This window comes from Glycine max, chromosome 9 (assembly GCF_000004515.6).
Source record: "Glycine max cultivar Williams 82 chromosome 9, Glycine_max_v4.0, whole genome shotgun sequence".
In the NCBI taxonomy this organism is placed as follows: domain Eukaryota; kingdom Viridiplantae; phylum Streptophyta; class Magnoliopsida; order Fabales; family Fabaceae; genus Glycine; species Glycine max.
The window spans coordinates 45,679,627-45,706,657 of record NC_038245.2 but is presented as its reverse complement, the minus strand read 5'-3'; the positions used below and the strand labels follow the sequence as shown (position 1 = coordinate 45,706,657).

Here is a 27,031-nt window from a genome sequence, read left to right as displayed (position 1 = left end):
TCAGCCTAGCTTGATTTTAATTGTAGTACAAACACATTCCCTGCACGGTAATTCAATTTCAGCATACTGTACACAATTGGTGGGGTCGTTGGTCAGCGCAGTTTTTCTTCTATATTCTTTAGAGATTATGAGTGTCTCTTAACATATTAGATCAGAGACTAATGTATTCACAATGCGAAAGAGACTAAAATGCTTGCAATGCAAAACTTTCATTAATCCAAAAGAATTTTAAAAACAATAAAAATCAAACATAATTTCTCTCGTTAAATTGGTCAACTTAGTTTAATAACATTATTATAGTGATTGATAAGAGAGTTGACAAGAATAATAGAAGATAAAGAGGGGTCTTGTCTAGCCAAGTTCTTTTCAAGGAGGCAGAATGGTGTCTTCAAGATAAAATTGTCAATTGTGTTCTTTCTTAAAAAGGGGTGTCTCCTTCTGTTACCCAAAAGCTAAATATCTCCTCTTTCTTTCTTTCTGGATTACCCTCCTTCCTTCCACCACTAGTACTTTTATTGGAAGGATGGAAGAAGTAAAGGTGTCACCAGAAAATAAGCACAAAGGAAGGTTCCAACGAATATGTGTATTCTGTGGTAGCAGGGTTGGATATAAGTCTTCATTTAGTGATGCAGCTCTTGAGCTTGGTAAATTGTTGGTAATTCTTTTTCTACTATTATTTGCCAATTCATGAGTATAGTACTTCTTCTCCTTTGTACAACTCTTGCATGTATTTTTGTTTATTATGTGATTTGATAGGTTGAAAGGAAGATTGATTTGGTTTATGGAGGAGGAAGATTAGGACTAATGGGTTTGATCTCTCAAACTGTGCTAAAGGGAGGTCGCCATGTTCTTGGGTATTATTTTCTAATTTTCTTAATATAGAAAATTATATTAGACTCCCTTTAATTCATGAACTTCAATGTTTGTCTTTTTCCTTGTTAGTGTGATTCCTAAAGCTCTGCTGCCTCTTGAGGTACCATTATTTTCATCCTTGATTACTATGATCATGTGCTTCTTTCAATCTGAATTATTCATAATGAAAGGCTTGCACTGATCAAAGCCTACAATTTAGATATCTGGGGAAACTTTTGGAGAAGTGAAAACAGTTGCAAATATGCATGAAAGGAAATCAGTAATGGCTAAACATGCTGATGCGTTCATAGCCCTTCCTGGTATATTAAAGTTCCATACTCTAAACATTCTTACAGTAACTTCACATCTATAGAGATTCAACCAAAGTTTCTAACTGATCAGGAGGCTATGGAACCATGGAAGAGTTGCTGGAGGTGATAGCATGGTCCCAACTAGGAATACATGATAAACCAGTAAGATTATCCTCAGTAACTCCTGTTGGATGAATGAATAATACACCTACTAAAGAGTCTTAAGGTCTATTAAGAATTCAAGAAATCTCAGTAAATACTATGCCTCTAAAATAAATTATATTAGGCCTAAGGATTAGAGGCTCACCCTTCCTCAATCGGACGGTCTGATATCATTAAAACTTGAAGCTTGGAAAGCAAGAAACATTTAGAAAGGCTTCTTTTTCAATGAAACAAACACCTATCTAATCCAATTATGGATATGGGTTTTTTTCTCCCTTAATTTGTTACTAAATTGTCATTCTAACTGTGAATCTGCAGGTGGGTTTGTTGAATGTAGATGGGTATTTCCACAGCTTGCTGTCCTTATTTGACAAGGGAGTGGAAGAGGGTTTTATAGACAACTCTGCAAGGCATATTGTAGTCATAGCAGACACAGCAGAAGAACTCATAAAGAGAATGGAGGTACGATATTACACGAGACATGCTGATTGTCATCATGTTTGAAGAGGACGAGAAAACTAAATTGTATGGTAGCCTTGTAGGTAGGTAACAAGTAGTGAACTTGTTTATTCATTTGTTTAATTTTTTTTTCAGGAATATGTCCCCAACCATCACAAGGTTGCAACAAGACAAAGTTGGGCAAGGGACCAATTATTATTTGAGCCTACTGAAACTGGGGAGATCCTATGATCTTAGATGTCTTTCATTCATATGCATAAAGAATATATAAAGAAAAGTTTAGTCCCATAAAAAAAAAACAAGTACCATTTACTCTCTCTGTCGTGGAAATTTTAAGATTCCACATTATTAAGCATGAAACTGAAAGACCCATTGACTCCGTCGTTAAATTATATACCATAACGAGGAGGGCAGAAAAGAAAAAGATAATGTAGTTCTTTTTTTTAAGAAAGATACGTTGTTCTTAATTATGATTATTCACCTTTAAAAAAATTGATTATTCATTTATTTTTCAGTATGTGGAAGGGTCACGGACGCCGTCCACTTGTTCCTTAGTTTTATATATATATATATATATATATATGCGCGCCCGCGCGCAAATTGTTCGCTAGAGTTTGATGTGCTAATTGAAGCCTCTGGATTTGACTCCATTACTCTTGCTTGTTCTGATTCTAAAATCGACCTCATTATATAATTGACACGTTTGTTTTGTAGCCTCTTTTAACTTTCAAAGAGAACCTATGCAATGGACTTGACGATTAATTGGTAACATTTCCCACTCAATACGAGGCAGCAAGGATAAGAGATATCTCTGAAAATGATATCCTCTGTGGTATAGTTCCTATACAGTAAAAGAGAAAAACACAGTATAAAACGGAATATACTATTTCAAAATTTGTGGGTGTTTTTCCTTCTTTTTTTTTCTTTTTGCGTGTTTATCTTTTGAAATTATAACGCATCAGAAGATAGTGCTCAGGACGTGGCTGCATGCCTACTTAGGTACAGGTCCTATTTATAACACATGCATAACTTCATCATGCTAATCTAACATGATCTCATTTCACAGCACCTATTGCATGAAACCATATTCACGTAAAAGGTATAACAGCTGTGTATGCTGCAGTTAAGGGAAAGTTAATTAGAAATTTAGAAGTCTTGCCTATAACTTTCCTTCCAAACTATTATTAAAACATTAATACAAGATATATTATTAATTCATAAATTAAAACATAAATTCCAAACTATCATATAAAAGGAACAAAGGGGTGTGCTAGAAGAGGTGTAGCTAGTAGCTACAGGCTACAAGGTTACAAATGGCCAAAATGAATATTTTACAGGAGATATCCACATTACAAAGATATGCAAGCTCCTAGAGCTCCAACATATGCATGTTTAAGGAACAGGTATTTACGGAAATCTTCCACTGCTACCTGGGAAGTCATGCAGAGTGAGAAGATTGCATTAATGGAGATCGCTGCAGCTTTTAAGATATACACGACATCTAGCACTTGGAATATACAGCTATTACAGCATGTTACAGTACCAGTAGATGCAGAGGAATAAATAGTTGTTGAAACCATGTGGATAGATACTGTTAGAAGCATTTCCGGTGAACAATGGAAGGTCCAGTTTCATCATAGTCTGCCTTAGTTATATGCTGATTTTGAGGGAAAACCACTTTGGCAAGTATGGCACCTCCCACCCATGCAGAATACATGGTTAAATTTTCTGGCATATATTCTGGAGGCTGCAGTAAGCCAGAGATTTATCCACCAGTTGAAACATAAGTTAATACAAGAACAATGATAGTATCTTTGCAGTTTTTAATGTTATTCATGTAAAAGAGGCAAAAACCCTTTTTCCCCTCTCATCAAATTTTGATTTTAAAATCTACCAAATTGAAAGAAAAAAACAGCTATTTATTTATTATAACATTTAAGTTGTTATAATTTGAAGTTACTTCTCAAGATAACCAAATTACCTTAACGAGTGTAGGTTGAACAGCAGATGAACTTAAGCTAGATTCCTTCTGAAATCTCTCTTCAAAACCTGCAATGAGAAGCAGCATTAGCCTGTCAGAATTTACTCATAGCAACAGCATTGGCTTAGGTAAGAAATCTAACTGTTGTGAGATAATCCCCATCTTGTCAGGATTATCCTAAACTCACCAGAACTACTGAAGATTAAAATTTACCTGCCATAGAAGAAGTGCCACCACAAACCACAGTATTTTCCAGCAGCTGCCGTTGATTATCAGATGACACAGTTGAAATAGCACGGACAAGCTGATCAACAATGCCATGAGCCTCTAAACCCAGTAGACATGGCTGGAATAAAGCTTCCCCAACAGTATATCTTTCTCTCCCAATTGTTATTACCTATAAGATAATTCAACTTTCAGATGAAGTCATAAATTATTGAATTGAAGATCCATTTATGGAACTTAGAATATAAAAACATATCGTTAACACTTGGGGGAAGGAAACAAAGCTTGGTGAGTTTGGTAGTTTTTATCCCATCAAACCAGCCAGTTTGGCTCGGAAACGAAATAATCTTCAGGCTGGTCCAGAATTTTGAAAGACAATTCTTTGTCAGCCCAGTCTAAAAAAAATGCAGCTGGCTCATTAAATAGAGATCCAGCTCAAACGCACTTATGGAGTCATACTGTTACACTGCCCCTCCTAATGGAATATGGAAGTTACTGATACAACATTTAACACTTTGAGCTTGCAGATAACTTGCAAAGGATTTCCTCAAAAAGCTAATTAAAATATATAACACAATAAAAGAAATCTGCATGATAAGCTACAAAGATCAGATTTTTAAATTCTAATCACAGAAAGTTGAAAACAGAATGTATTCCAGAGTAACAAACATCAGCCACCTCCTCACTTTTGCTCATAAGTTTTGCTTAAATCAATCAATCATAATAATCCAAAGAAAGCCTTGTTTTCTCTCCTTACTGATTCTTCATTCCCATATTTCCTTCCCCCTCTATCAATTAGTATCACTAGTCAAACCTATCTTTGAAATTCAGAAAGCAGACCTGTCCATCAGGAAGGGTGTGCTTCTCCACAGGACAAGAATATCCGGTCTTCTGATAAGCTAATTCATCTTCAGCACAGCATGAGTACAGCTCTTTTATTTTCTCCACATCAGACATGCTGATATTTACTTGTGGATTGGACTTGCCAAGTTCTAGAGCCAGGAAATTAGTTAGGTCAGTACCTCCAAACTCAAATCTTCTTGAGGCAATGTGGTGAACAGCACCCTCAATTACCGGTGCAATATCTAGTTATCAAACCAAAAAGATCATGATGCACATAACAACCAGTTAGCTACAGAACATGTTTCATATTTGAAGATACTCAGACATCTATTTATTTACTCCAATTGAGAATGCAATATTTACTGGAACACAATTATAATGGCCATCTCAAACCATGATTGAAGATAAAAACAATATCAGAGGAAAAATCATTTTTCACACCATGAATTGATACTTTTAAATTATTGAACATATCTTTGCCCCTAAAAGAGCAATTGAAATTTATTCATCTTTGGAAGAATTTAATGTTCTATTTTCAATAAATTTTGAGTAATATTTTCCTCATTGCATTTACCAACTACATTTAAAATCAAAATTTATTCTTGATTACATGAGAAAGTTGAAATATTGTAACTCCTAATACTTAACTGCAGAAGAGAAAATTGTGGAAAATAACTTGTTTCATCTTTCAAATTGATTCCGTGAGGAAAACAAGTCATAAGGAAAAAACTGGCTTGGTGGAACTGTGAAACTGTCCTAGGAATCTATGTTATCTCATATAGGTGCCTAAGCACATGATTCTTTCCACTCAGCCATGCAGATAACAAGACAAAAAGAAAATTGCAACAAAAAAAATGGTATCTAGAATACACAAGGGCACAAGGTATATACAATGGCGAGAAATGGACCACAGCATTCAGGTGTGGATACCTATTTTTCCATGTCCAATATCAACAGTGCAGCCTGAGATACGTCCCACAGCATAGAGTGATAACACTGCTTGTTCTGAGGCATAAAACCCTGAGATGTTGAATGTTTCAAACATTAGTTGCACCAACTGTTCTTTGTTCGCCTGGAAAAGTGGAAAACGAATATTAAGCTATTACTGGCAATTCCATTAAACAAAAAAGGGAAATCAGACAAGTTTGAGAAACCTTAGGGGTACAAAGTGGATCAGTAAATAGTATTTGTCCTTCATTGCCAATTTCCCATCCGAGGCCAGTATACAAAACATGGTGCAACAAATCTTCAATGGCATCCCAATCTCTAATAAATCCTCGCACGACGGGATCAACGGTGACATTGTCAGCCAGTGAACTATCAGTGACTGATCCATCATCGAGCAATTGCTTCATCTGAGTGGGAATTATCTGAGTGATATGAAAAGAGGGAAAATTAGGGATTCTGACTGAGATAGTTAGGTACTAAAAAGGTGGCATGATTGTGCGGTTGTGAAGTTTAAACATTTACTTGAGAATAGCTAAGTGGGTTAGAATTATGCATTAAAGGAGTGTGGAAATTATCTCTGTAATGAAAGGTATTTAAGAGTAAGATAAGAAGAGTATCATGGCAGAGTAGTAGCAAGCATAATTGAGTTGAGAATTAGAATGAAAAATTGAATTAAATTATGAGATTAAAGTTATAAGAGTAATAATAGAGGGAGAATGAAAGGAAACCATGGCGGGAGTCTGGTCAGGAATTGCAAAGTCCGCTTTGAGAAGCTTAGAGCCGACGTCCACCACAGCTGCTTCCATCCCTTCCTTCCTTTGCCAACCCTAAACCCTATCCTTTCTCAATTCTTTCTTTCTTCACTTCAAGTCTTCAACTCTTTTCCCTCTCCACCTCTGGTTACGCCCAATTATTATTTTATTTAAAATTCTCTCAGAAAACTAATACAAAAATGATTATTTAAAAAAAAAATCAAGGACCACACGGAAAAAAAATACAACATAGTTCAAGATAATTTATATAAAAAACAATATATAAATTTTTAAAATGCATTTCATCGGTTATATTAATTAATAAAAAATACAACAACACATATATACAATTAATTTTTAAGTCAAATTAACTTTTTTTCTTCAAAAAAGTCAAATTAAATTTTAAATTAATAATTGATTTAACTAATGAAAGTATTTTAAAATTTCATCTAATAAATTTATATTTAAAAATTAATGACTGAGACTGACATTACCTTTTTCATAATTAAATTAAATTATATGTCAGAAAAAAGAATTAGCTTATGTTATTTTTTTCTTCACTAATAATTTACAATGGAAGATCAGATGTTTTTGTTATATAGACAAAGATTTAGGGTGTACACATAAGTCAGTTTAGGACAGCCCATTACTGGCTGAAGTCGTGAAATTTACAGATAAATCACCAGCATGAAAGGACTAAAGATGAGATTTTACAATGAAATATTTAAAAGTTTGATTTTATATAAACATTTACCAATACAAAATAATAACAAAATTTTCAGTATATCAAACTGTAGCTCTAGTAAAAAAAAGGTCAAAAGTTTTGGTAATTGCAGCAACCTTATACCTATTAATTATATAAAAAAAAAAAGATCAATAATGTCAACAACCTCCAAACGCACAAAATAAAGAAGAAAAAAATATGATTTAATTACCGATTAATGCATATAAAGAAAATATATCACCTCCGAATAATTATGCAACTACAACCAAGAAGTGATTGACTATTTACCGTTGTCATGCATGCAACATTAAGCCAAAAAAAAAACTAAAGATTGTTGAAATTTAGAGAAGGGGAGCAAGATGATATTCATGAAAATAGGCTATATATACAATGCCTAAAAGATTTAGATTCACGAACTCAATCAGGAACTAGAAACCACTTCATACGAAACTTGACCCAGTTATTGATCACGTTTTCGTTTATGATCCTCCGGCAGTGGCAGATTGTCATCTTCATTGTTCACAGGTGCAATTATCGAAGAAGCACACACGTCTTTGTCCACAGCAAAATGGCTATCGCTAGCTGGAATCACCAGTTCCCCATCTTCTATTGAAATCAAATTAGACTGCTCCTCAACTGAGACATCACCATTGCTTTTCAGTTGTTCCTTAACGTTAACATCATCATTGCTTTCCTTGACAGGTTGATCTCTTGAACTGGTCTCTTGATCTTGTGTCCCCACTAGAAGGTCTTCAAGGAAACGCTCGGTAGCAGGACTTCTCTGAGAAATGAATTTCACATCCAATATTGGGTTTTCAAAATCTACAACAGAGGAAGCAAGTGCAAATCCAAGAACATTCTCTATGATGTTCTCATGGAAGGTTTTTCTAGGGACCTCTGCTGCAACAGTAAGTTCAGTTCCTGAAGATGGTCCTTCCTTGGTGATACTATGACCAAAGGGGGTCTGATTGTCAACCAACTCATCTGAAATGTCACTTTTCTGACAATTGACTTTACCATTTTTGTCTTCTTCAAAGCTGTCAATAAAACCAGTTTTTACACACACCTCATCTTGATCTCCTTCTGCACTGCAAAGCTGGTCATTTTCTTCAGCTTCTTGGGCAGTCTTTTTGGAGTGTTTATCATTAGAATCTGGGTTTATCTTCTCACTGTTTTCCCAAGTACTGGATGAAGCCAACACTTGGATGAGACTAAATTCCTCACTGTCAGTTAGATGAACTTGGTAATTTTTTGCTATCTCACTATTATTACTCTCGTTGTCATCTTCATCTTCATTTGAAAACTCAGGGGCTTTAACACTTAAACTTTTAGTATACTTTGGAGAGTCTAAAGACAAAGAAGACAAAAAACTAGCTAAAGCAGAAGATAAAGCATCATCAATTGACTGCTTTCCTTTATCTTTCGAAGAGTTTATTTCTTGTCCTGATGCATCACCGTCTTCATCCTCACCATCAGGAAACTCAGGAGCTGTAACTACAAGACCTGGGAGCAATTGAGTAGCATTTTCTGAATCAGACATGAGAGCTGAGTCATATGGTACCTCTGTGTGTAAATGTTTCTCATCTGATTCATTTTCCCTAGTGACGGTATAATCAGGACATTCTTCAAAAGAGTTGGCATCTGATTCAATACAAGAAGCATCGGGAGCAGAAATTCTAGAACATGATGGCAAAGCAGAAGTCTGCAATTTCTTAGTCAGAGTATCCAGTTGCAGCTCAACTCGCTGAAGTCTTGCCTCCATGCTGCTCATGGGCATTACCATTTTCTCTTGAAAGCCAAGACAGATTTCTTCTATCCTGTCCATGCGGGATACAAGTTGTTCCAGGGCCCTTTCAACTTTGCCACCCAAATAATCACCATGATTGCTCTCAGGAATAGAACCTTGTGAAGGAACAGCACTACAATTGCATTCCGTTTTAGCAAATTGAAAGGGAACAGCACTGTGGTTGTTCTCCATTTCGGCAATTTTTGAGGGTACAACACTGCAAGTGCTGTCCATTTTAGCAGTTTGTGAGGATACTGCAGCATGATTGCTCTCTATTCTAGCATCTTGTGAGAGTGCATCTGGCTGGGAAGGACCCACCCAACCTCCTTTTACCTCATTCAACTTCACTTCTTGAGGATCAGTTATGCTAGTGTTTCCTTTTAGCTGAGTTTTAATTACAGAATCACTTGTGAGAGTTACTTCGAAATCATCCTCCGAAACATGTAGCTTTTCCTTTCTAAGAGAATTTAGATTGCTAAGCCCTGTTGTCTTAGATAATTGCATTAAAGGGAGAAACATAGCCATGAGAGAACTGCTAGATGAGTTTTCATTATGGTTTTCTTGGCTTTCTGAATCAACTGAATCAACAGGATCAGCAAACACATAAATCTCATCAACGTAAACACGGCCTTTGTTCTGAAGCGAGAGCAGACGAAGAGTAACAGAAATGCAAGGATTTGCATCATTAATCTCTGCTGTAGCCTCATAAAGATCCTGGAGACAGGAAAAGAGAACACTGAAATCAGAAAATCAAACTAACATTGGAATGATACCACCATCTAATGTGGCCCATGAGAATCTAAAAGTTAGGAGAAGAATGCATCATTTGAGGTATGTTTGCGTACTTTTCAATTTTCAAAATAACACTCCCCTTTCCTAAGAGATGAAATGTAATACTTTCTTTTCCATTTTGATAAAATGGACCTTCACTTTTCATGATCGAGCCCACCAAAGGATTTTTCCTGACTTTGTCAAAACCTTGCCCGTAGCATCGCTAATTTTGAATAACCTACTATCAAGTAGAGGTTCAAGTCTAGCTGCTGCTATTGATGTAGAGAGTAAAAAGAAAATTGTTCCTAAGACTAGTTGAAGTAGCAAAAAAACATAGCATGTATTAATATCTATCAAGAGGGGCAGTGTAGTTCACGCAGAGGATTACTGCACAGACATAAACTACAAGCAATTTTACCCAATTGCTGTCGCGGCTACTAAACTAACCTCTGAGCGGGATTTTAGTGGCTCCAGAGTAACAGAACAATGGCCCAAAACCCGTACAGCCCAATAGCTCTCATTTTTGTAAATATCTCTTTATGTGAATATTTTTCTGTTATGATCCTAGAGTAAATTCTAGAATAGTATGAGCTGTAATTTGTGAGGCAAAAAGGACATTCTTTACCTTATCCCTTTAGGGTAATACGTGTATATAAAATTGTACCTTTTTGCTGAAATGAAAATATACAGAATTCATTACCTCAGTGCCTTGAATATCTTCTCTCTTGTCCTTATTTTACAGAGGAACAACACTATGTTCTCCTTTACTGAATTGATGCAACATTGTGTTCTACTTCATAGGGAATATCCATTAATTGCGTACTATTTATTTGCTAATTTAAACGAGAGCGAGCCAAATGGTGCAATCATTTAACAATCGAAATAATAAGCATTGAAGGAGAAGAAGTGCAATGGAATGAATACCTGAGACTGAGACAGAGAGGTTTTGGTGGAATTGGGGTAGGGTTTGGTTTGGGAAGGAGAATCAGGAACTTTGACTTCAACCCAATCATCTTCAGTCTTATTAACGTTATCGTCGCTCAGATTTTGAATAGAAGGAGAACGAAGAACCTGATCGTCTCTAACAGCGATACCGCATCGGACAGTAGAGAGATAGTCGTTGTTGGTGCGAGAATTGGGCGCATAGTAAATCTCGTAGACGCGAGCCGTGCTCCGAACGTAGATTTGTCTGAGCTCGTGTTTCTCCGCAAAAGTAACTGCAGACAAAATAATCAATTGTTATTTAATTCAAGTATAGGGAGCAGGGAAAAGATGAGAGAGGTTGGTTACTTTTGATCTCGCAAGGAGTGGAATCCGGCGAAGGGGGGTGAAGAAGGAGAGGAGTGGGGGTGGATTCAGAATCATCGTCATCGTGGAGGAGTGAGAGAGAGGATTGGAAGGTGATGCAGTCGCGGATAGAGCCCGAGGCAATGGTCCAGTTGCTTTGGGAATTCCAAACTGTCTCCATACCCATCACTGATCACTCCCACAGCAAGAAGAAGATGATGAATCCCAGGCGACAAATCAAGCAACCTACCTACAAATTACAAAATCACAAGTTTGCTTCTGTTTCTGATTTTTATTATAATGTATATACTTTTAGCCCGTATATCTTCTCCTAATCTTAATACTCCGTTTCTTAATTCGTTAGGTTGCGTTTAGCATGGTTTTTCTTTCATTTTGAAATTATTAAAAATTAAATTCAGTTTATGTTTTAAGTTTTCAATTTCATTGGTTTTGAAATTTTAAAAATTTGTTGTAAATTGAAAATAATTAAAATAAGTCAACTATTTTATCTTGGATGAGTTTGTTTAAGCTGAAAAAAGTGCTTTTAAATAAAGTGATTTATTTTAAGTGATTCTTTAATTTATAAACATGAATTATTTTGTATTTGGTTACCGTTATAAAAAAACACTTTTATAATTAAAAGTAATTATTAATTTATTTGGCTTACATTTGTAAAAGACTATTTTATCAATAAAACAAGTATATAACATACAAACAAGAATAAAAGAGAAGCTAAACTCATTTCATATCTCTAATGTTAAAAATATTGTTTGAAGAAGAAATATGCTAAGTGTTCATTCACGAAGGGATAGTGAGATAAATAGAAAAAGGGAATGATTTAAAAAGGAAAGGGGAAAGAGGACTCAAAGAGGGACAAAGGCGACAACAACCAAGCGACCTGAGATGATGGGTGAGGAGGGTCAATCAACAACCAACAATGAGGGTGATTTCTTAACCATCATCTTCTTCTGACGATGATTTTTCAGTCATCGTCTTCTTCTACTCCGACAACAAATTTGGCTTCGACGGTGGTTGTTGACGTGCCATGTGCGGCGGAGGAGGTTAAGGTGCTACAATAGAACCAATGCATGACATGTAGACAGGGCTATTAGGGTTCAAGTGCAGATGCAGGATGATGCTTTGTGGGACCCACCATTACCTGGATTAGCACACGTGCAAGTTTAACTTTAAGGAAATGAGGAAGGAGCATATTGTGAAGCCGGAACCGATGGTGAAGGACGAGAAGCTCAAGAAGATTTGAGAAGAAAGAAGGAGATGATATGGTAATGACTTGTCAGTGAGTAGGCGTGATGACGTGACACTCTGTCTGTTACATTATCACTTAAAATAAAAAAGATTAACGATATGTACTACAAATTTCCTCAAATATTTAGTTGAAAAAAAATGAATTTTACATAGTAATATGAAAACGACCTATTTTTTAACTATAAAAAACATATTTAAGCAAATTATTTACACCTATTAATGATTATGGAAAATGCATGCACATAAAACTTTTAAATTTCACCTAATACTTGTCACACTTAAAATTTATTTTTTATGTTTGTCATAATTTATAGTTTTCAAACACTTAACATTCCTTTGGTTGTACTAAAATTATGGAGGAGAGGAAGTAGATGCACCAAAGAGCATAGAATTGGGTTGACTATCTATCGATGCAAAATTTCTCTCTCAAATAAAAAGATTTGTAAAGAAATAAGATATTTTACTTTCAATCCTCATTCTCTCTCTTTCTTTTCTCTCCCTGTAAAAATTTATCCAAGACGAGATCAATGATATAGTAAAAAATAGTCATTGAATTTACAAATAAAAACAAAACAAAATATATTAATTTTTTTTGGTAAGGGGAACTTTTTATTGTAATGTAACACATATTAATTTTATAAGAATAAGTGAGTATTTTCATAAATTTTATCATTTTATTTATGTCTTATTTTTCACCTATTTATTTTCAACTAAATCATTTTTACTTTGATCCTTTTTTTTACTCTTCTCAGGATTAAACAATCCCTTAGATTTTTTGGGAGAATTTTCCATTTCTCCAAGAATCTAACGTAACACTTTTATTCAAAACAAAGAAAATCAAGTAAAATAAACGAATTTTATTTCTTTTATATCGATAAAATATCAACCAAAGGAAAATGTATAACTATATTCAATAGTTTTTAATATAATGATTGATTAAAAATTTAAAAAGTTAACTTTATGTCCCCCCCCCCCCCCCCCCCCCCCTTTCTACGTTTCAAGGAAAAAAATAATCGTGTACACTTTTTTAATTTATATTTTTTGCTTATTCTCTTCAACTAAATAATTAAAAAGATTTCCCATTTCTATTCACCCATTTTCTCATTTTTTCCACTTTAAACCAAACAAAACCTGAAAAAATGGTAAACAATGAACATAAAAAACAAAAAATACCGAGCATAGGGGAGAACTGAAAGAAGGGAACGCCGTCGTTGGGGTGCTTGTACTACTAGCCCACCCTTATTCGCATATCCCTCTCACTAATAAATAAGCAACGCATTACGCATTTTACAGCTACACTTTGTTTGTTCCGCTCTCTCTCGAAACGCAATATTTGTCCCCGTGCGGTGCCCTTGCCGATCCTACCATTTTGAAGTTACTCTTAACCTCCTTTTGCCTCTTGTTTTCACTCATAACTTTTTTTTCTGCGTTTTTTGGTTTCCGAAGTAGGTTTTAGCTCGGTTGGGAATATCCATAAAGGATTTCAGGAATCGCTCTGATTCTATCTCTGTTCGTTCCGTTTGAAGAAAGGAAGGATCCCAACAAAGAATCGATCTTTCTTTTCTTTTAGTTGTTGAATCTCTCTTTGATTGATCAATGTGTGATATTTCGAATCCTCATTCCTATTTTTGGTTTTCGAATCCAATCCCGACTCGTTAAGAATAATTCAGGTACCGAATTTTCGCCCAACAAAAGGCTTCTAGGTTTTGCACCTGAATCCGTATTCTCTGCATGTCAATCTTGTTTGCATTCATGACAATTCGGTAGATTCATCACACATATTGGATTAGTTTTCGTGTTTTCTTTGACATGCTATTGCTTTGTGTGAATTTCCTTTTACTTGTTCATCTAAATGACAAATTGTGTTTTCTTGCATCGTGATGTCTGGTATCGTACTTTCAGCCCCATTTCTTTCTCTTTATTGTTTGAAATATGTGAATATTGTGGAAGCTAAGAAGCATGGGCACTTCTAGATAGTAGCAGTGTCGTGTTGTAGCTGTGCCACGTATCCGTGTTGAGCACTGTATGGACGGACGCTTTGAATGTTTTTGATTGCATAATTGTCTACTTTTATTTTTTAAAATTGTATAAAAATATAAATTAGAACATCCTAATATTTTCATAAATTTTAGCATTTCATAACATGAATTATGATTAGAAGTTTTGTTTTATGTTAATTTTAAATTAATTTTATACTTACTCTATTTTTTTTAACTTTATACTTTATATTATAACTATGTAGTGTGCCAGTGTCATTTATGTCATATATCCTTGTATTGTGTTTAGGTTTTATTCGTGCTTGGAGCTGAAGCTGTGCATTATAGGTTAGCATGGGATTTGACAATGAGTGCATAGTGAACATTCAATCTCTTGCTGGAGAGTACTTCTGTCCTGTCTGTCGGCTGCTCGTATTTCCAAATGAAGCTTTGCAGTCACAATGTACTCATTTATATTGCAAGCCGTGTTTGACGTATGTTGTGAGCACTACAAGGGCTTGCCCATATGATGGTTACTTGGTCACCGAGGCAGATTCCAAGGTCCTTTTCCTACTTCTCATTTCAAAATGCTCCTGTTCAATATTTTTTTTTCCTATGCACATATAAATTTGTATGCCTTAATTGCAGCCTCTGACAGAGTCAAATAAGGCACTCGCTGAAACTATTGGAAAAATAGCAGTTCATTGCCTTTATCACAGGAGTGGATGCACATGGCAAGGAACTTTGTCTGAGTGCACATCTCATTGTTCTGGATGTGCTTTTGGCAATTCTCCTGTTGTTTGCAACAGGTGTGGGATCCAAATAGTGCATTGCCAAGTACAAGAACATGCACAAAGTTGCCCTGTACGTGTCATTTATAATTTAATAGTTCCTTCTGTCTATTTCTGGCAGTCTGGTGCTTATGTTTGTTGATTGGCAGGGTGTGCAAGGTCAGGCAGGCATTACACAGGATCCTTCAGCTACTAGTGCTGTCACTTCTACAGATCAGAATCAGAATGCTGCTCCAGTTGCAGCAACGGCATCTCAAACTGCTGTCACAACTACTATGCCTGGGCAGGTTTCAAATCAGCTGCCCAACCCAGCTTCCCAAACCCAAGCTTCAGTTCAAACTGCTGGGCAGCCAACGGCAGAGCAATGGTATCAGCAGCAACAATATCAACAATACTACCAGCAATACCCTGGACAAGATCCATACCAACAGCAGTATCAACATTACTACCCCTATCAACAGTCTGTGGTTCCGCAGTACCAACAGGCCTATGGTCAGCCCCAACCTCAGTCTCAATCACAGCCCCAAGGCCAGCTTCAACCCCAGCCCCAGCCCCAATCTCAGCCTCAATTTCAACCACAACAACAGGCACAAGGACTGTCCCATCCACCTATACATATTCAGGCTCCTGTGGCTCCACCATCTCATAATCAGATGCAAGTTCAACAACCATCACAGCAACTTCAACCTGCTGTGCAGCCACATGGTCAGACAAGTCATGCACCAGGCCATGGTCAAGCCTTCCCCCAGTCTCAGGCTCAGCCTTATCCTTACCCCCAAGTTCAGCCACATTCTGTCCAACCTCAACCCCAACAACCTATGCAAATGCCTCCTTATCAGCAGCCTCATCCCCAAATGCAGCATTCACAACCTCAAATTCAACAACCAGTTCAGAAGTATCCTGTTCCTCAATCTCAAGTTCATGCACAACTGCAACCTAATGCTCCAATTCAACATCACTCTCAGCTCCCCATGCCTCCTCACCAGCCTGTGACTCCTAATGTCCAGCCTCAAGTGCAAAATGCAACGTCGCATTCAGTGACAGGGCATCACTCTTATCCCCAACCTCCGCATCACCCAAATATGCAACCAGGAGTCCCTCAACATGCTATTCACATGCATCCTCTAAGTGGGCCTCAATCCCAGGCCCAACACCCTATCCAGATGCAGAATCAGTTTCCTCCACAAATTCCAACAGCACGTCCTAATCAATCTCATGCTATGTTTCCTAACCAGCAACAGCCAGCTTTGTTGCCTTCATCAGTTCAAGGCCAAACTACCCCTCCTTTGCAACAACAGTCGGTATATACCCATAATCAACCACCTGGGCAAATCAACCAACATCCTACTTTGCCACCGGTTCAACAAATACCTCAGCAGCTGTTTGCACAGCACCAAATGCCTATACCATCTCATTTACGACCACAAGATCCAGCACATTCATTTCCAAAGCATGCATATCCACAGTCACAGGGGAATACTGCAGGAAGGCCTTTAGTTCCCAACCATGCAGGACACCTACAGCCATTTGCCCAATCTGCCAATACCATTCCAGTTAGACCTGGGCAAAATGGTGCTGGCTACCTGCCTGAAAATCAGAAATTGTTGGTTGGGGCCAATAATCAAGTACAGTTGCCTTCAGAACTGCAGTCCAGGGCACCAGAATCAATTGAAAGACAAGGTGATGTTGTTGAGCAACAGACTGACTCTGCCTCTGGGAAACTTAGTAAAGTTTTTAAAGATTTGGACAATGTGTCTGGATCAGCAAATGAATTGAAATCTGAAAAAGTTGAAGCAGATCTGAAACCAACAGAGGTTGGAAATAAGCAAAATAGTGAAGATCCACACTCTCTGAAGACTTCAGTCCCAAATGCCAATGCAGTAGAAAATGATGATTCTGTGAATAAGAATCTTGGGATGGGGGAGGCTGCTGAAAGCAATTGGAAGCCTTCAAGTGGTGCAATGCATGGGGTTCAAAATGATAGTAATGAGCATTCTGTCCAAGGCAATGAATTTCAAGATGGACATCCACCGAAGACAGAGACTAAACTCCCTGAGTCAGAAACTAATAAATTGCATAATGGTGACAATCCTGAACCATCTGTCTCTCAAAGCAATGGCGGTTTTGCTCAGCTGTCTCACCCAGCCACTTTCACTGATCTGAGTAAGCATCAGCAACCAACAATTAGTTATGGTCCGCCTTCTGTCCAGCAGAGATCTTCTGCAATAACATCACAATTGCCACATCCAACAGTTCCCAATCAGTCACTCTCTTCAGTGCACTCTTCGACCCTTATTAGGAATCATGGAACTGCCCATGCTCTTCATTCAGGACAGCCCTTAACCGAGAATTTTCCGCCAACCATGTTTAAGCAACCACAAGATTCTGACATTCAGTTTAATACTCCAGGGCGAAGCTTGCAACCTCAGTCTCTTGGACCCCCACGACCATTTAACCAAGTACATGAGCCTCCTTCCCATGCTGGAACATCTAATTTGCCTCGTCTTGGAGGGCCTCAATTTGGTGCACCACTTCCTGGAGATATGCATGGTCGAATGACAGCCAACTTACCACGACATGCTCCTGAAGGTTTTGGTTTACAGGATGAAACGTTCAAACCTTTTCATGCTCTAAATCAACAAAATATTGATAGAAGAGAGTTTGATGATGATCTTAAGAAATTCTCTAGTCTGCCTTCGAATTCTGAGCCTGTTTCTAAATTTGGAAATTATTCATTAGGCGCACATGATGCTGGAAAGAGACCAGTTGGTATTCATGACGATGTCATTAAGAAATCAGGTTCTGCTCTTCATCCTGGTTATCTTGAACCAGGTCCTGGATATGGGAGACATCATATGGATGGTATAGCTTCAAGAAGTCCTGTTAGTGAATATGCTGAGATGTCCTCCCGGAGATTGGGGCCGCACGCTGGCAGTCTTGTTGGTAAGGCAGGTATAGATGATTTTGAGGGCAGAGTTGCACGTCGTTTTGGTGAATTCCATGATAGTCGGTTTCCTCATTTGCCTAGCCATTTGCATAGAGATGATTTTGATGGTTTTGGTAACTTTCGAATGGGTGAACATCCAAGGAGTGGTGATTTCATTGGTCAAGATGAGTTTGGTGGCCATTTTCGGAGGGGTGAACATTTGGCTCCACATAACTTCCCCAGACATTTGCAGCTTGGGGAGCCTATTGGTTTTGGTGCCCACCCTGGTCATATGAGAGCAGTTGAACTTGATGGTTTTCGTGGTTTTGAATCTTTCGGCAAAGGCGGCCGGCCAGGTCATCCGCAACTTGGTGAGCCTGGGTTCAGGAGCAGCTTTTCACTTCCAGGATTTCCTAATGATGCTAGATTTTTAACAGTTAAGTTTTGATTACTCTTTTAAACATTTTTGTATATGCTATTATTATCATACTGGTAAGAGTTAAACAATTGAAGTTGAGTAGATGGAATGTGGAAGTTTGGGGGGAATATAGTATTTTTCTTCTTTGTAAATTGACTGCAATATCCAAGTGTTAGTTCATTATTTTAATATATTTTTTTAAATTCATGTTCTATCATATTTTTCAGGGAGATATCAGGTTGTTAGATAATTTGAGGAGAAGGAAGGCTTCTAGCATGGGGTGGTGCCGGATATGTAAAGTTGACTGTGAAACAGTAGAAGGTTTGGACTTGCATTCGCAAACAAAGGAGCACCAGAAGATGGCCATGGATATAGTTAAAACAATCAAACAAAATGCAAAGAAACAGAAATTGTAGGCTATTTTTTTTCCGTTGCTGTAATTAATGTCATCTCATACATTTGAAAAAGAATTAAACTTTCATTTGGAAGATAAAACCCTCTATTATTTCATAATGTAAGTTTCTTTTGTTTTACAGAATACCCAGTGAGCAATCCTCAATTGATGAGGGAAACAAGACACACAATACTAGTATTGAGGGTCGTGGAAATAAGCATTGAGCAGTTTTGATTTGCTGTAATCTGATATGTGCTCATGCAATTGTCATCCAAAGATGTTACTATGGTATTATTGCATTTAGCAATACTTACCATTTTGTTGTCCTTCTCCTGCTTGCAAAGTTATTTATGCTACTCTTGTTATTTCAGGTTGCTGCCCTCATGTTAATGGAGATGTTTTTCGGAACTGGAGTACTGTTGCAGTTAAGTTTGTTGGCTTTTGAATTTGAAATCCATGTCTCAACCTTGGTTATTTGTTAACAGTTTCTATCGTTTATTTTGCTTATGTTGTTTACTTGTTATTTCTAAGTACAATTTTTATGGATGGCAATCTTTTGATCATAGTTATTAATCCTCGATAGTGGCTGACCTCAAAAATTGCTATGGTAGGATGACTGCTGTTTTAATCATTTTATACAGATATATAATCTATCTCTATTATACACATAGTTAAATATGTAATGCTAAAAAAAAATTCAAAATCTATGACATTCATAATCATCAATACAAAGTCGTATGTCCTAGGCACAACATACAAGTAAATAATGACAGAAGTGAAGGAAACAATAACAGAGACTGAAAATTTCCAGAGAAGAGAGGAGAGAAGGCTGCACCTTTGCAGTTGCTGGAAAACGGCCAGAGAAGTGGTGATCCCCAGTGAAGCTGAATTTAGGTCTTCCCAAGAGTAAAGTCCTTGGGGGGGGGGGGGGGGGGGGAATTTCTACCATGGTACTGTAGCTGACAAATGGCCTGCATCTGGCCTTGACCATGAAAACGCCCTACAACAGCTACCTGCTCTGTGGCAGCCAACTGCCACTATGGCGCTTTAGCGCACTATCAATAGCCCTTCTTTTCTTATTGACGACTGTGCATTGATGGTAATTGGATATCCTAGTCTAGTTTTGTCTTGGTTATTATTTCATTGATAAACACTGGAGTTTCCAATGTTCTGTGCTTTTATATCTTATAGGAAGGAGATCTCCCCTTTGTCTCTTGCATATTTTTCCTAAAAGCCCAATTTTGTTTGTACTGTAGCTAAAATAGGGAACAAAATAATCATTACAAATTAGCCACAAAGCCATACCAGTTACCCACTATAATGGATTTTTCTTTTAATTATTTATTTGATTATAGCTTAAGAGTGAATTTACATTGAGTTTTTAAATTTAGAAAAATAGGAATAATCCATGTCTATAAAACTATATTTCCTCTACACACATCCCAAGTGCCATAAGTAATTACTTATTCGGTTCAATGATGTCTCTAAAGTGCACTTAAGGTGCTATGCCAAGCTGATAAAATGGTGTTGTCTTGATGTTTCTGGCGATGCCCTTTTCATCACACATGCCTTTATGGCCCTAGCTAACATCTAGGTTATTGTGTATCTTGTGATCCAAATGCTTGGAACAGTCTGAACCTTGGGTACAAGTGTACAATCACTTGAAATGTGCAGGAGTTGAGCTGTTGTGATTCTGATCCTTAGTATGGAAAAAAGAAAAAACTAGATTGCAACTGACCTGGTCTGCTTGTGCATGGCACAAAATGAAAGATTGCTCACACCATCCTTTTTTTGCATTAAAAATAAAGGGCTGATATAAACAAGCTGAAGATACTTTTCTAGATTACTCTAGTGAAATCAATATTTGTTATTCCTACTCCTGACTATTTTACTAAGTCTGAATCGTATCAACATCCTTATCCATAGCTGTCTTTTCTGGGAAGCTTAGTCTATTGGGAAGGAGTGAACGAGTTAATTAGGAAAAATGTTAAAAAGGTTAATGATATTAAATTTAGTTAGGATGATAGAAAATTTATTTTAAAAGAAAGTACAACTATGTTAATTGAATAGCAAGTATCTGTTGAGAAGGGAAGACGTGAGTTATTAATTAAATTAATCAAGAAATAAGCTGTAAAAAAAGAGACAGTGCATCATTAAAGCAGAAATTAATAACGAAAATATATTCATCGCTTTGCTAAAAAAATTTTGGTTGCTACCATCCTGATTGATGAACTGAAATATGACCTTCCTTAATACTCTAATCTCCATCTTGAAATATTACTATTTTATGTAAATTTGATGCTCAAGTTATTAAATCATGTAATTTTTTATTGCTTATAGTAATTTCCTTTTTTCCCCAAATCAGGAGTGGTTTTTTGGTACTTTTACTTCTAAGTAATTGGGGTCTGGTGACTTTCACCTTTCACTACCTTGACTGTGTTCTGGGTTTCTATTATCGGAAGGTTATCCTGTAACATATCTTTTGTTAATTCCAATTTAACTGTAAAATTCAGCGTGGTGTTTCAGTACTTATTTAAATCTTATCAATATAGGGGAACTACTTTCACCAATATTTTCATCGATATCCAAACAAATCATAGGTTTCATTTGGACTAGGAGGGATAGAACAATAGCTTTGTTTTCAGTCAACCCTCAAGGTAGAGTAAATGGTCAAAGCAAATTGTGAGACAGCTTATTCAAATATTGCCTACTTCTATGAAGCAGAATTTCATTCTGATAGATGAACGAATTAGAAAAGAATGTGCACCTTAGTTTTGGCATTATCTCCCACATTTGAGCACTATGAGACTGTGAGCTAGCGATTTTTTATTACTCCATAGATAGATGCAGTTCATTTTTGGGAGTTGTGATGTTGTTTTGAGAGGACTATAGGCATATTGGTGGCTGCTGGATTAACTGGCTTTTTTGGTTGATTTAAACCTTTGATTTAAATTTCTTTTTTAATGTTGTTCGCTCTTTGCTCAATATAGATTTTCTCGTATAAGTCTCCCGAATCATACAACATGGGGATACAACTTTTGAAAATATCTTGGGTATATTATGCGGGCCTATGAAATAGAAAATTTTACAACTATGACATAATTGGTGTGCCAAAATTGTTATACATGTTTATTTCATAAAAGCTTAACATTTGTATCATTAATGCATGCCATAAGCATTGTTATGTTGGCTTTTGGCAACCTATCATATGTTTGGCTTGGGAGATAGGATCATGCATGCAATAATTGTTAACAAAGTATTTCATAGACAGATTTTAAAGGGAAAAAATAGCTAAAAAAAGGAGCATAATTGACTAAAAACATAGTTGAATATTGTAGCTTGTAAGTCTAAATCCGTTGATTTTGTGAGACCTTGGGAACAAAGACTAGGATTACTTTAGGTTTATGGTAATCTTTTATGAATTATGATAGATGGAAAGGATGTATTCATTTTGTTTAGTATATATCTAAGAATATTCCATTATGGTGTACTGGCTTTGATTAAGTAACCCGTAGTCTATATTTGGATTCAGACAGTATGTGGTGGTGATAGTGACTAATTTAAAATTCTTCTGATTTAGAGGTTGTTGGATTTTTTTTTGTATTATTTCCTAGAATTGCTTCTTCCTAGTTAAAGATTATACCGTCTTTTATCACACAATGTTGGGAGCGCTCATTGAAGCGGTGAGATAGACTTCTTGATTGGTGATTCTGGGCTTCAATCTCTATCCTGTCATTGTTTTTTTCTCAGGTTCGTGATTTTCAATCTTAATAATTTATATTAACAGATTCATTATGCTTTTTTTACTCAGGTTCGTGATTTCCAATCTAATAATTTATGTTAACAGATTCCTTCTTAACCCAAAAGCAGTCTGCCCCTTAGGCGGACTGTTTTAAGGTATCTATTGATTGAATAATGTATCTTTTGTTATTTATTGTTTTCCTTTAGTGGCAGAATATGCCATAGTTATTTTAATTTTCTCAATGATATAAAATTTATGACCCAGTAGGAATGTAGGAGAAGTAAACCCCGTATCATGGTTCACTCATTTTTTGAGAGGGTGAGCATGGTGTGCACGGTAGTGATTTGAACTCTATTTAGGAACATCAATACTTCCAATCCAACCCTTTACAAAGAAGAGTACAAAGAAGAAAGCTCTTCTTTAGTTGGTCTCTAATGAGATATTAAAATGTTCCAAAATTGTTGATCTGGTTGCATGTACATCCTCATAATAGAGACAGACGGCAAGAAAACCTAGTATGCTTGTAACGAGAATAAAATTTTCTGGTTAAGAACTAAATACTTTGGAAAGAAACGAGTGTTTTAGAAATACTCAGTGGTTGCCATGTGTTGCAGTTGGATATGGGAGAGGAGGGGATAATGGTTTTTCTTACGTTTTCTTTGAAGTTAAGCTTTTTTGGATTGGATCATGGTTTGTCTTACATCTTCAAAGTTGGCCATTGTAGTAGTTGACCTTACCCGGAGAAGGGATGGCAGTAGTTTTGGGCATCAAAGTCAGGAAAAAATCAGTTTTTATTTTCTTTCGGAAGTCAAAGATAAAGTATATTATAAGGTCTTTTTGGTAATAAAAAAAATACAACGATTGGGTGATTAATGCATTCTGTTACCAAAATGAATTCGTAATCATCATGATAAATTACCAAAACATTCCGTATCGTGTACTCCACCAACAATTACCTTTATGTTTTTGTCTTTATTATGTTGTGGAAGTCATCTATCGGAAACTTCTATGCAATTTTTCTTCTATTTTAAACATTTTAAATTGTGTGGAAAAAAAAACACTATCCATCTTGTTGGTTGTAGCATACTATGGTGGAAACCAATACAAATAAATTTTTTTTAAGGTGTGATTATGTGTGTGACAAGGAACTAAGTTAGAAGAGAGATGAGAAAATAAAATACAAATAAATGAATGATAACCTTGAAAGTACAAATAAAATAAAAAATAGAAGGATCCCAATGTAAAAATACCGAGTAAAGAAATCTAAACATGACAGAGTCAGTAGAACAGAGATGAGTCATTGGATGCATAATCAAAAAGTACCACAAATATAAGATCCATTTTATGTGTTTTTAAAAGAAAATATTTAAAAAAAATTATGTTTGAAGTTATTATTATGGATTATGGGTTTTTCTATCATGTGAAAAGGTTAAGAATAGTTAATTATTCATCTTCAATCACTTTTAACTAGCCGATTAGTTATACTTTTTTTTTTTAACAACTATTTCTCCTATCACTTGATATCATATTAAATATAATTACATTAAAATAGAGTAAAAAGATTAATTTTAACTTAATTGAACAAATATTATCTTTAAAAATATTAAGCTTATTGAAATTTATGATTTATTCTTTCTCCAAATAACAGTAATGATATAAATTTATAATTATTTAAATTAAAATTTATTAAACTTTTGCATTGTCTGAGTTTATTTAAATATAAGATAATTTAATACATGATATTTTTTTTAAAAAAATTGTTATTAGTTTATAATTTATCATAAATAATTTATTATAATTAGAGTTTTTAATTATTATGTGTATTTTTTTTAAATTAAGTATATTGATTATCAATTTTCTCATATCATTAAAGATGAGTATACTTTAATCGCAAGATGATCATAATGATGATTTTGGAGAGAAAAAAAATCATAATAATGGTGTGAGTAGTTTCACACTTATATGATTTCTCATTTATATAATCAATATGGAGTAAGGGTGAAAAAAATGATCGAACATTTTTTATTTATTTTAAGTATATCTTTTTCTATTTGAAAAATATAAATTTAAAAAGAATCTAAAGAATAATGAATATGAATAATAAAAATTATGTTACCCTTTTGTTTCCTGCGACTATGCAAAACATGCTTAACAGGACCTTTAGTTCTAAAAAATTATCATTGGTGGGAGCAGAGAGATTTTAAAGAGTGCATGTCCTAATAATTAGGAGAGATGGTTATTTTTTTTAAGAAAAAATCAATTAGTTCAAAGTGATTGAAAGTGGATAACGGATGATGTTTAAGTTTTTTTTTTTAATTTTTTGTTTTTACAATTGTCATACTAAAGTTTCGAACCTAAGATCTCTATTCCAACCCCCATTAGACCGATCCTAGTGGTTTTAATGAAGTTTAAGCTGTGTAAAGTTGCAGGGTAAGAAAAGCCATGTTATTATTAGATACTTTTTTTTGGGAAATAAAAATCAATTTAGTAATTTTATTTAAAAAAAAGCTTAAAAAATTCTAATAAAAAATTAATTATCCATAAATTTAAGATAATCAATGTCGCACCATTCATTCATCCATCTCGAATCTCTTGCATTTGTTGCTTCTTTAAAATTGTTTTTATTTATTGTTGATTGGGTATGGTATGTGTTTTGTTTGTAATCCCCCAACAAGCCAAGCCCCCTTTCCCAACCCAAACCATTTTCGGCATAGGTGTAAACCTGCTCTAATAGTATTAAATATATAATTGGGAGCCAATTGAAGATCGTATTAAGCAGCCTACAGAATATTTTCAATACAGCCTGAAGTTTTTTTTTTTACCAAAAATAAATTGTAGTAAGAAAATTAAACCTCCATTAGTGTACCCAGAAGATGAGAGATTAAATGCTGAGAATTACTACTATTTGAGACCATTCTGTTTTCATGGCATAGAATTGTGACATAAGTCGTTGATAGAACATTCTTAAAATTTTATCCGGTTTTCATGTAGTAATAAAAAAATATATGTAATAAAAAAAAGTGTTTGAACATTTTTTTCCCTGCTTCTTAAGAATTGCTATACCCGTGAACCTTTGCTCTTCGTCACGAAGGGATTTTATTTTTTTGAATTGGATGTTCAGTACTGACATGTCTTTTTTGAAAGTGGTGTAGTTTTCTGAACGTGCCCCAGTGTATCGGCAAATTGGTAATCGACAGCAATAGAAGATCTAATTTCCTGCTGTCTTGTTGTTTATGCACTAAAGTCGTTAGGACGACATAGGAAAGTTTCAGAGTTTTATATGTGTATCTATCATACGCTCTAAAGTGGGCTTGGCCCGAAATAATGATTGAATTAAAAAAAGACAATTAAGACATACTAAGGGTGTTTCTTCCTGCACTCAACAACTCAACAAAAATCAAGTGCACACCTTTTTATTCTGGAATAGAAGGGGGTGACACGGGTGACACTTGATTTTTTTGGGTGCAGAAATAACAAACGCACAATTAATCAGGTTATGGAAATCATAACATTCTGAAGCAGCATAAACCCAAGAGAAGGTGGTACACATTTCTTGAGTCCAAAGACGTTGTGTGGTGATAGCTCCAGTTGGCCATTGAAGGCTCCATTCCCTTAGTGTTCTTACATATTATCTATATCTACGGATGTCTTATAATCTTTTACTTATTGTTTTAGGAAATGAATACAAGTCGTGACTGCTTCATTTTCACGGTTGCGTTGGAGACTTCAAGCAATCAACTCTTTAAAATAGCTTTACATGACTGTTCATTATGAATTTACTATCAGGATTTATATTTAATGAACCTGAATTTTTTTTGTATAGATCTAAATTTCATGTTTTTTGGCTGAAAGTGAATACATGTTTGGGTTTGCAAGAAAAGCTTAATGATATTAATGTGTCAGGTGTAATTGTTTATAAATATAATTATAAATTGTAGGTGTCAAATATCAATGCCAAATAACTTCATAAAGAAGTTTCCACGATGAGCGATTCTAATTAATTTTTTAAGTCCGAACCGGACGGAAATTAATAATAGATGTAAGTAAGAAATTGGATATGCAATTAATTGATTATTGTTATTGATATTCATAATTTTACTACTTTCAAAGATGTCTCCAAATATTTTTCTTTATGTTTGATTTTTCTTTATAAATACAAATAAGAACTTGCTACATATTTTGATTGGATTTATAAGTAAAACATGTTGATTTTTTTTTGTTGAAAGAACTTGTTGGAAGTTTTTGTGTACAATATGTCTTTGGTGCCTGTAATTTCACCCAAAGTTAGTTTTATTAACACACGTGAATTTTAACTTTCAATTTTTCTATTACAATTTGTTAGATCTTTGAGAATGAAGGGGAGATATCTCTGTGTATATATACCCGATCCTATAATGTATCAATTCAATTTTTCAAT

At 35.4% G+C, this 27,031-nt stretch overlaps 4 protein-coding genes across 12 annotated transcripts; 2 read left to right on the top strand and 2 right to left on the bottom strand.

Annotated features, from left to right (window-relative positions):
• The first annotated feature begins 330 nt into the window (after nt 1-330).
• Nucleotides 331-2,235, top strand: LOC100811032 (cytokinin riboside 5'-monophosphate phosphoribohydrolase LOG1). 2 transcript variants are annotated; one of them, XM_006587633.3, is made up of 7 exons: nt 331-644; nt 757-854; nt 943-973; nt 1,073-1,172; nt 1,255-1,325; nt 1,644-1,787; nt 1,920-2,235. In XM_006587633.3, exons 1-7 carry the CDS (start codon nt 627-629, stop codon nt 2,013-2,015), a joined length of 558 nt encoding a protein of 185 aa, XP_006587696.1. In that variant the 5' UTR covers nt 331-626; the 3' UTR covers nt 2,016-2,235. The 2 variants fall into 2 exon arrangements, with proteins under 2 accessions (XP_006587696.1, XP_003533508.1); XM_003533460.4 differs by having other exon boundaries at nt 333-655.
• Nucleotides 2,236-3,006: 771 nt separating this feature from the next.
• On the bottom strand, nt 3,007-6,711 carry LOC100814978 (actin-related protein 7). 4 transcript variants are annotated; one of them, XR_416102.4, is made up of 8 exons: nt 6,510-6,711; nt 5,988-6,203; nt 5,764-5,905; nt 4,831-5,075; nt 3,979-4,162; nt 3,766-3,833; nt 3,328-3,531; nt 3,007-3,214 (listed from the first exon to the last, which is right to left on the bottom strand). XR_416102.4 is itself a non-coding variant. In XM_003534354.5 (7 exons), the coding sequence occupies exons 1-7, from the start codon at nt 6,585-6,587 to the stop codon at nt 3,379-3,381; spliced, it is 1,086 nt and encodes a 361-aa protein (XP_003534402.1). In that variant the 5' UTR covers nt 6,588-6,711; the 3' UTR covers nt 3,007-3,378. The 4 variants fall into 4 exon arrangements, 2 of the variants coding, with proteins under 2 accessions (XP_003534402.1, XP_003534403.1); XR_005886418.1 differs by having other exon boundaries at nt 4,831-4,982; XM_003534354.5 differs by having other exon boundaries at nt 3,007-3,531.
• A 906-nt stretch (nt 6,712-7,617) lies between these two features.
• LOC100810497 (uncharacterized) lies at nt 7,618-11,407 on the bottom strand. The gene is made up of 3 exons (XM_003533459.5): nt 11,105-11,407; nt 10,739-11,031; nt 7,618-9,757 (listed from the first exon to the last, which is right to left on the bottom strand). The coding sequence occupies exons 1-3, from the start codon at nt 11,286-11,288 to the stop codon at nt 7,718-7,720; spliced, it is 2,517 nt and encodes an 838-aa protein (XP_003533507.1). The 5' UTR covers nt 11,289-11,407; the 3' UTR covers nt 7,618-7,717.
• A 2,113-nt stretch (nt 11,408-13,520) lies between these two features.
• On the top strand, nt 13,521-25,969 carry LOC100814445 (altered inheritance of mitochondria protein 3). Of its 5 annotated transcripts, none has more exons than XM_041005124.1 (8): nt 13,521-14,037; nt 14,654-14,904; nt 14,992-15,207; nt 15,284-18,496; nt 18,706-18,890; nt 19,015-19,160; nt 19,244-19,296; nt 22,684-25,969. In XM_041005124.1, the coding sequence occupies exons 2-6, from the start codon at nt 14,698-14,700 to the stop codon at nt 19,094-19,096; spliced, it is 3,903 nt and encodes a 1,300-aa protein (XP_040861058.1). In that variant the 5' UTR covers nt 13,521-14,037; nt 14,654-14,697; the 3' UTR covers nt 19,097-19,160; nt 19,244-19,296; nt 22,684-25,969. The 5 variants fall into 5 exon arrangements, with proteins under 5 accessions (XP_040861058.1, XP_014617826.1, XP_040861059.1 ...); XM_014762340.3 differs by lacking the exon at nt 22,684-25,969 and adding an exon at nt 22,487-22,622; XM_041005125.1 differs by lacking the exon at nt 22,684-25,969 and adding an exon at nt 19,684-22,064.
• The last annotated feature ends 1,062 nt before the right edge of the window (nt 25,970-27,031 follow it).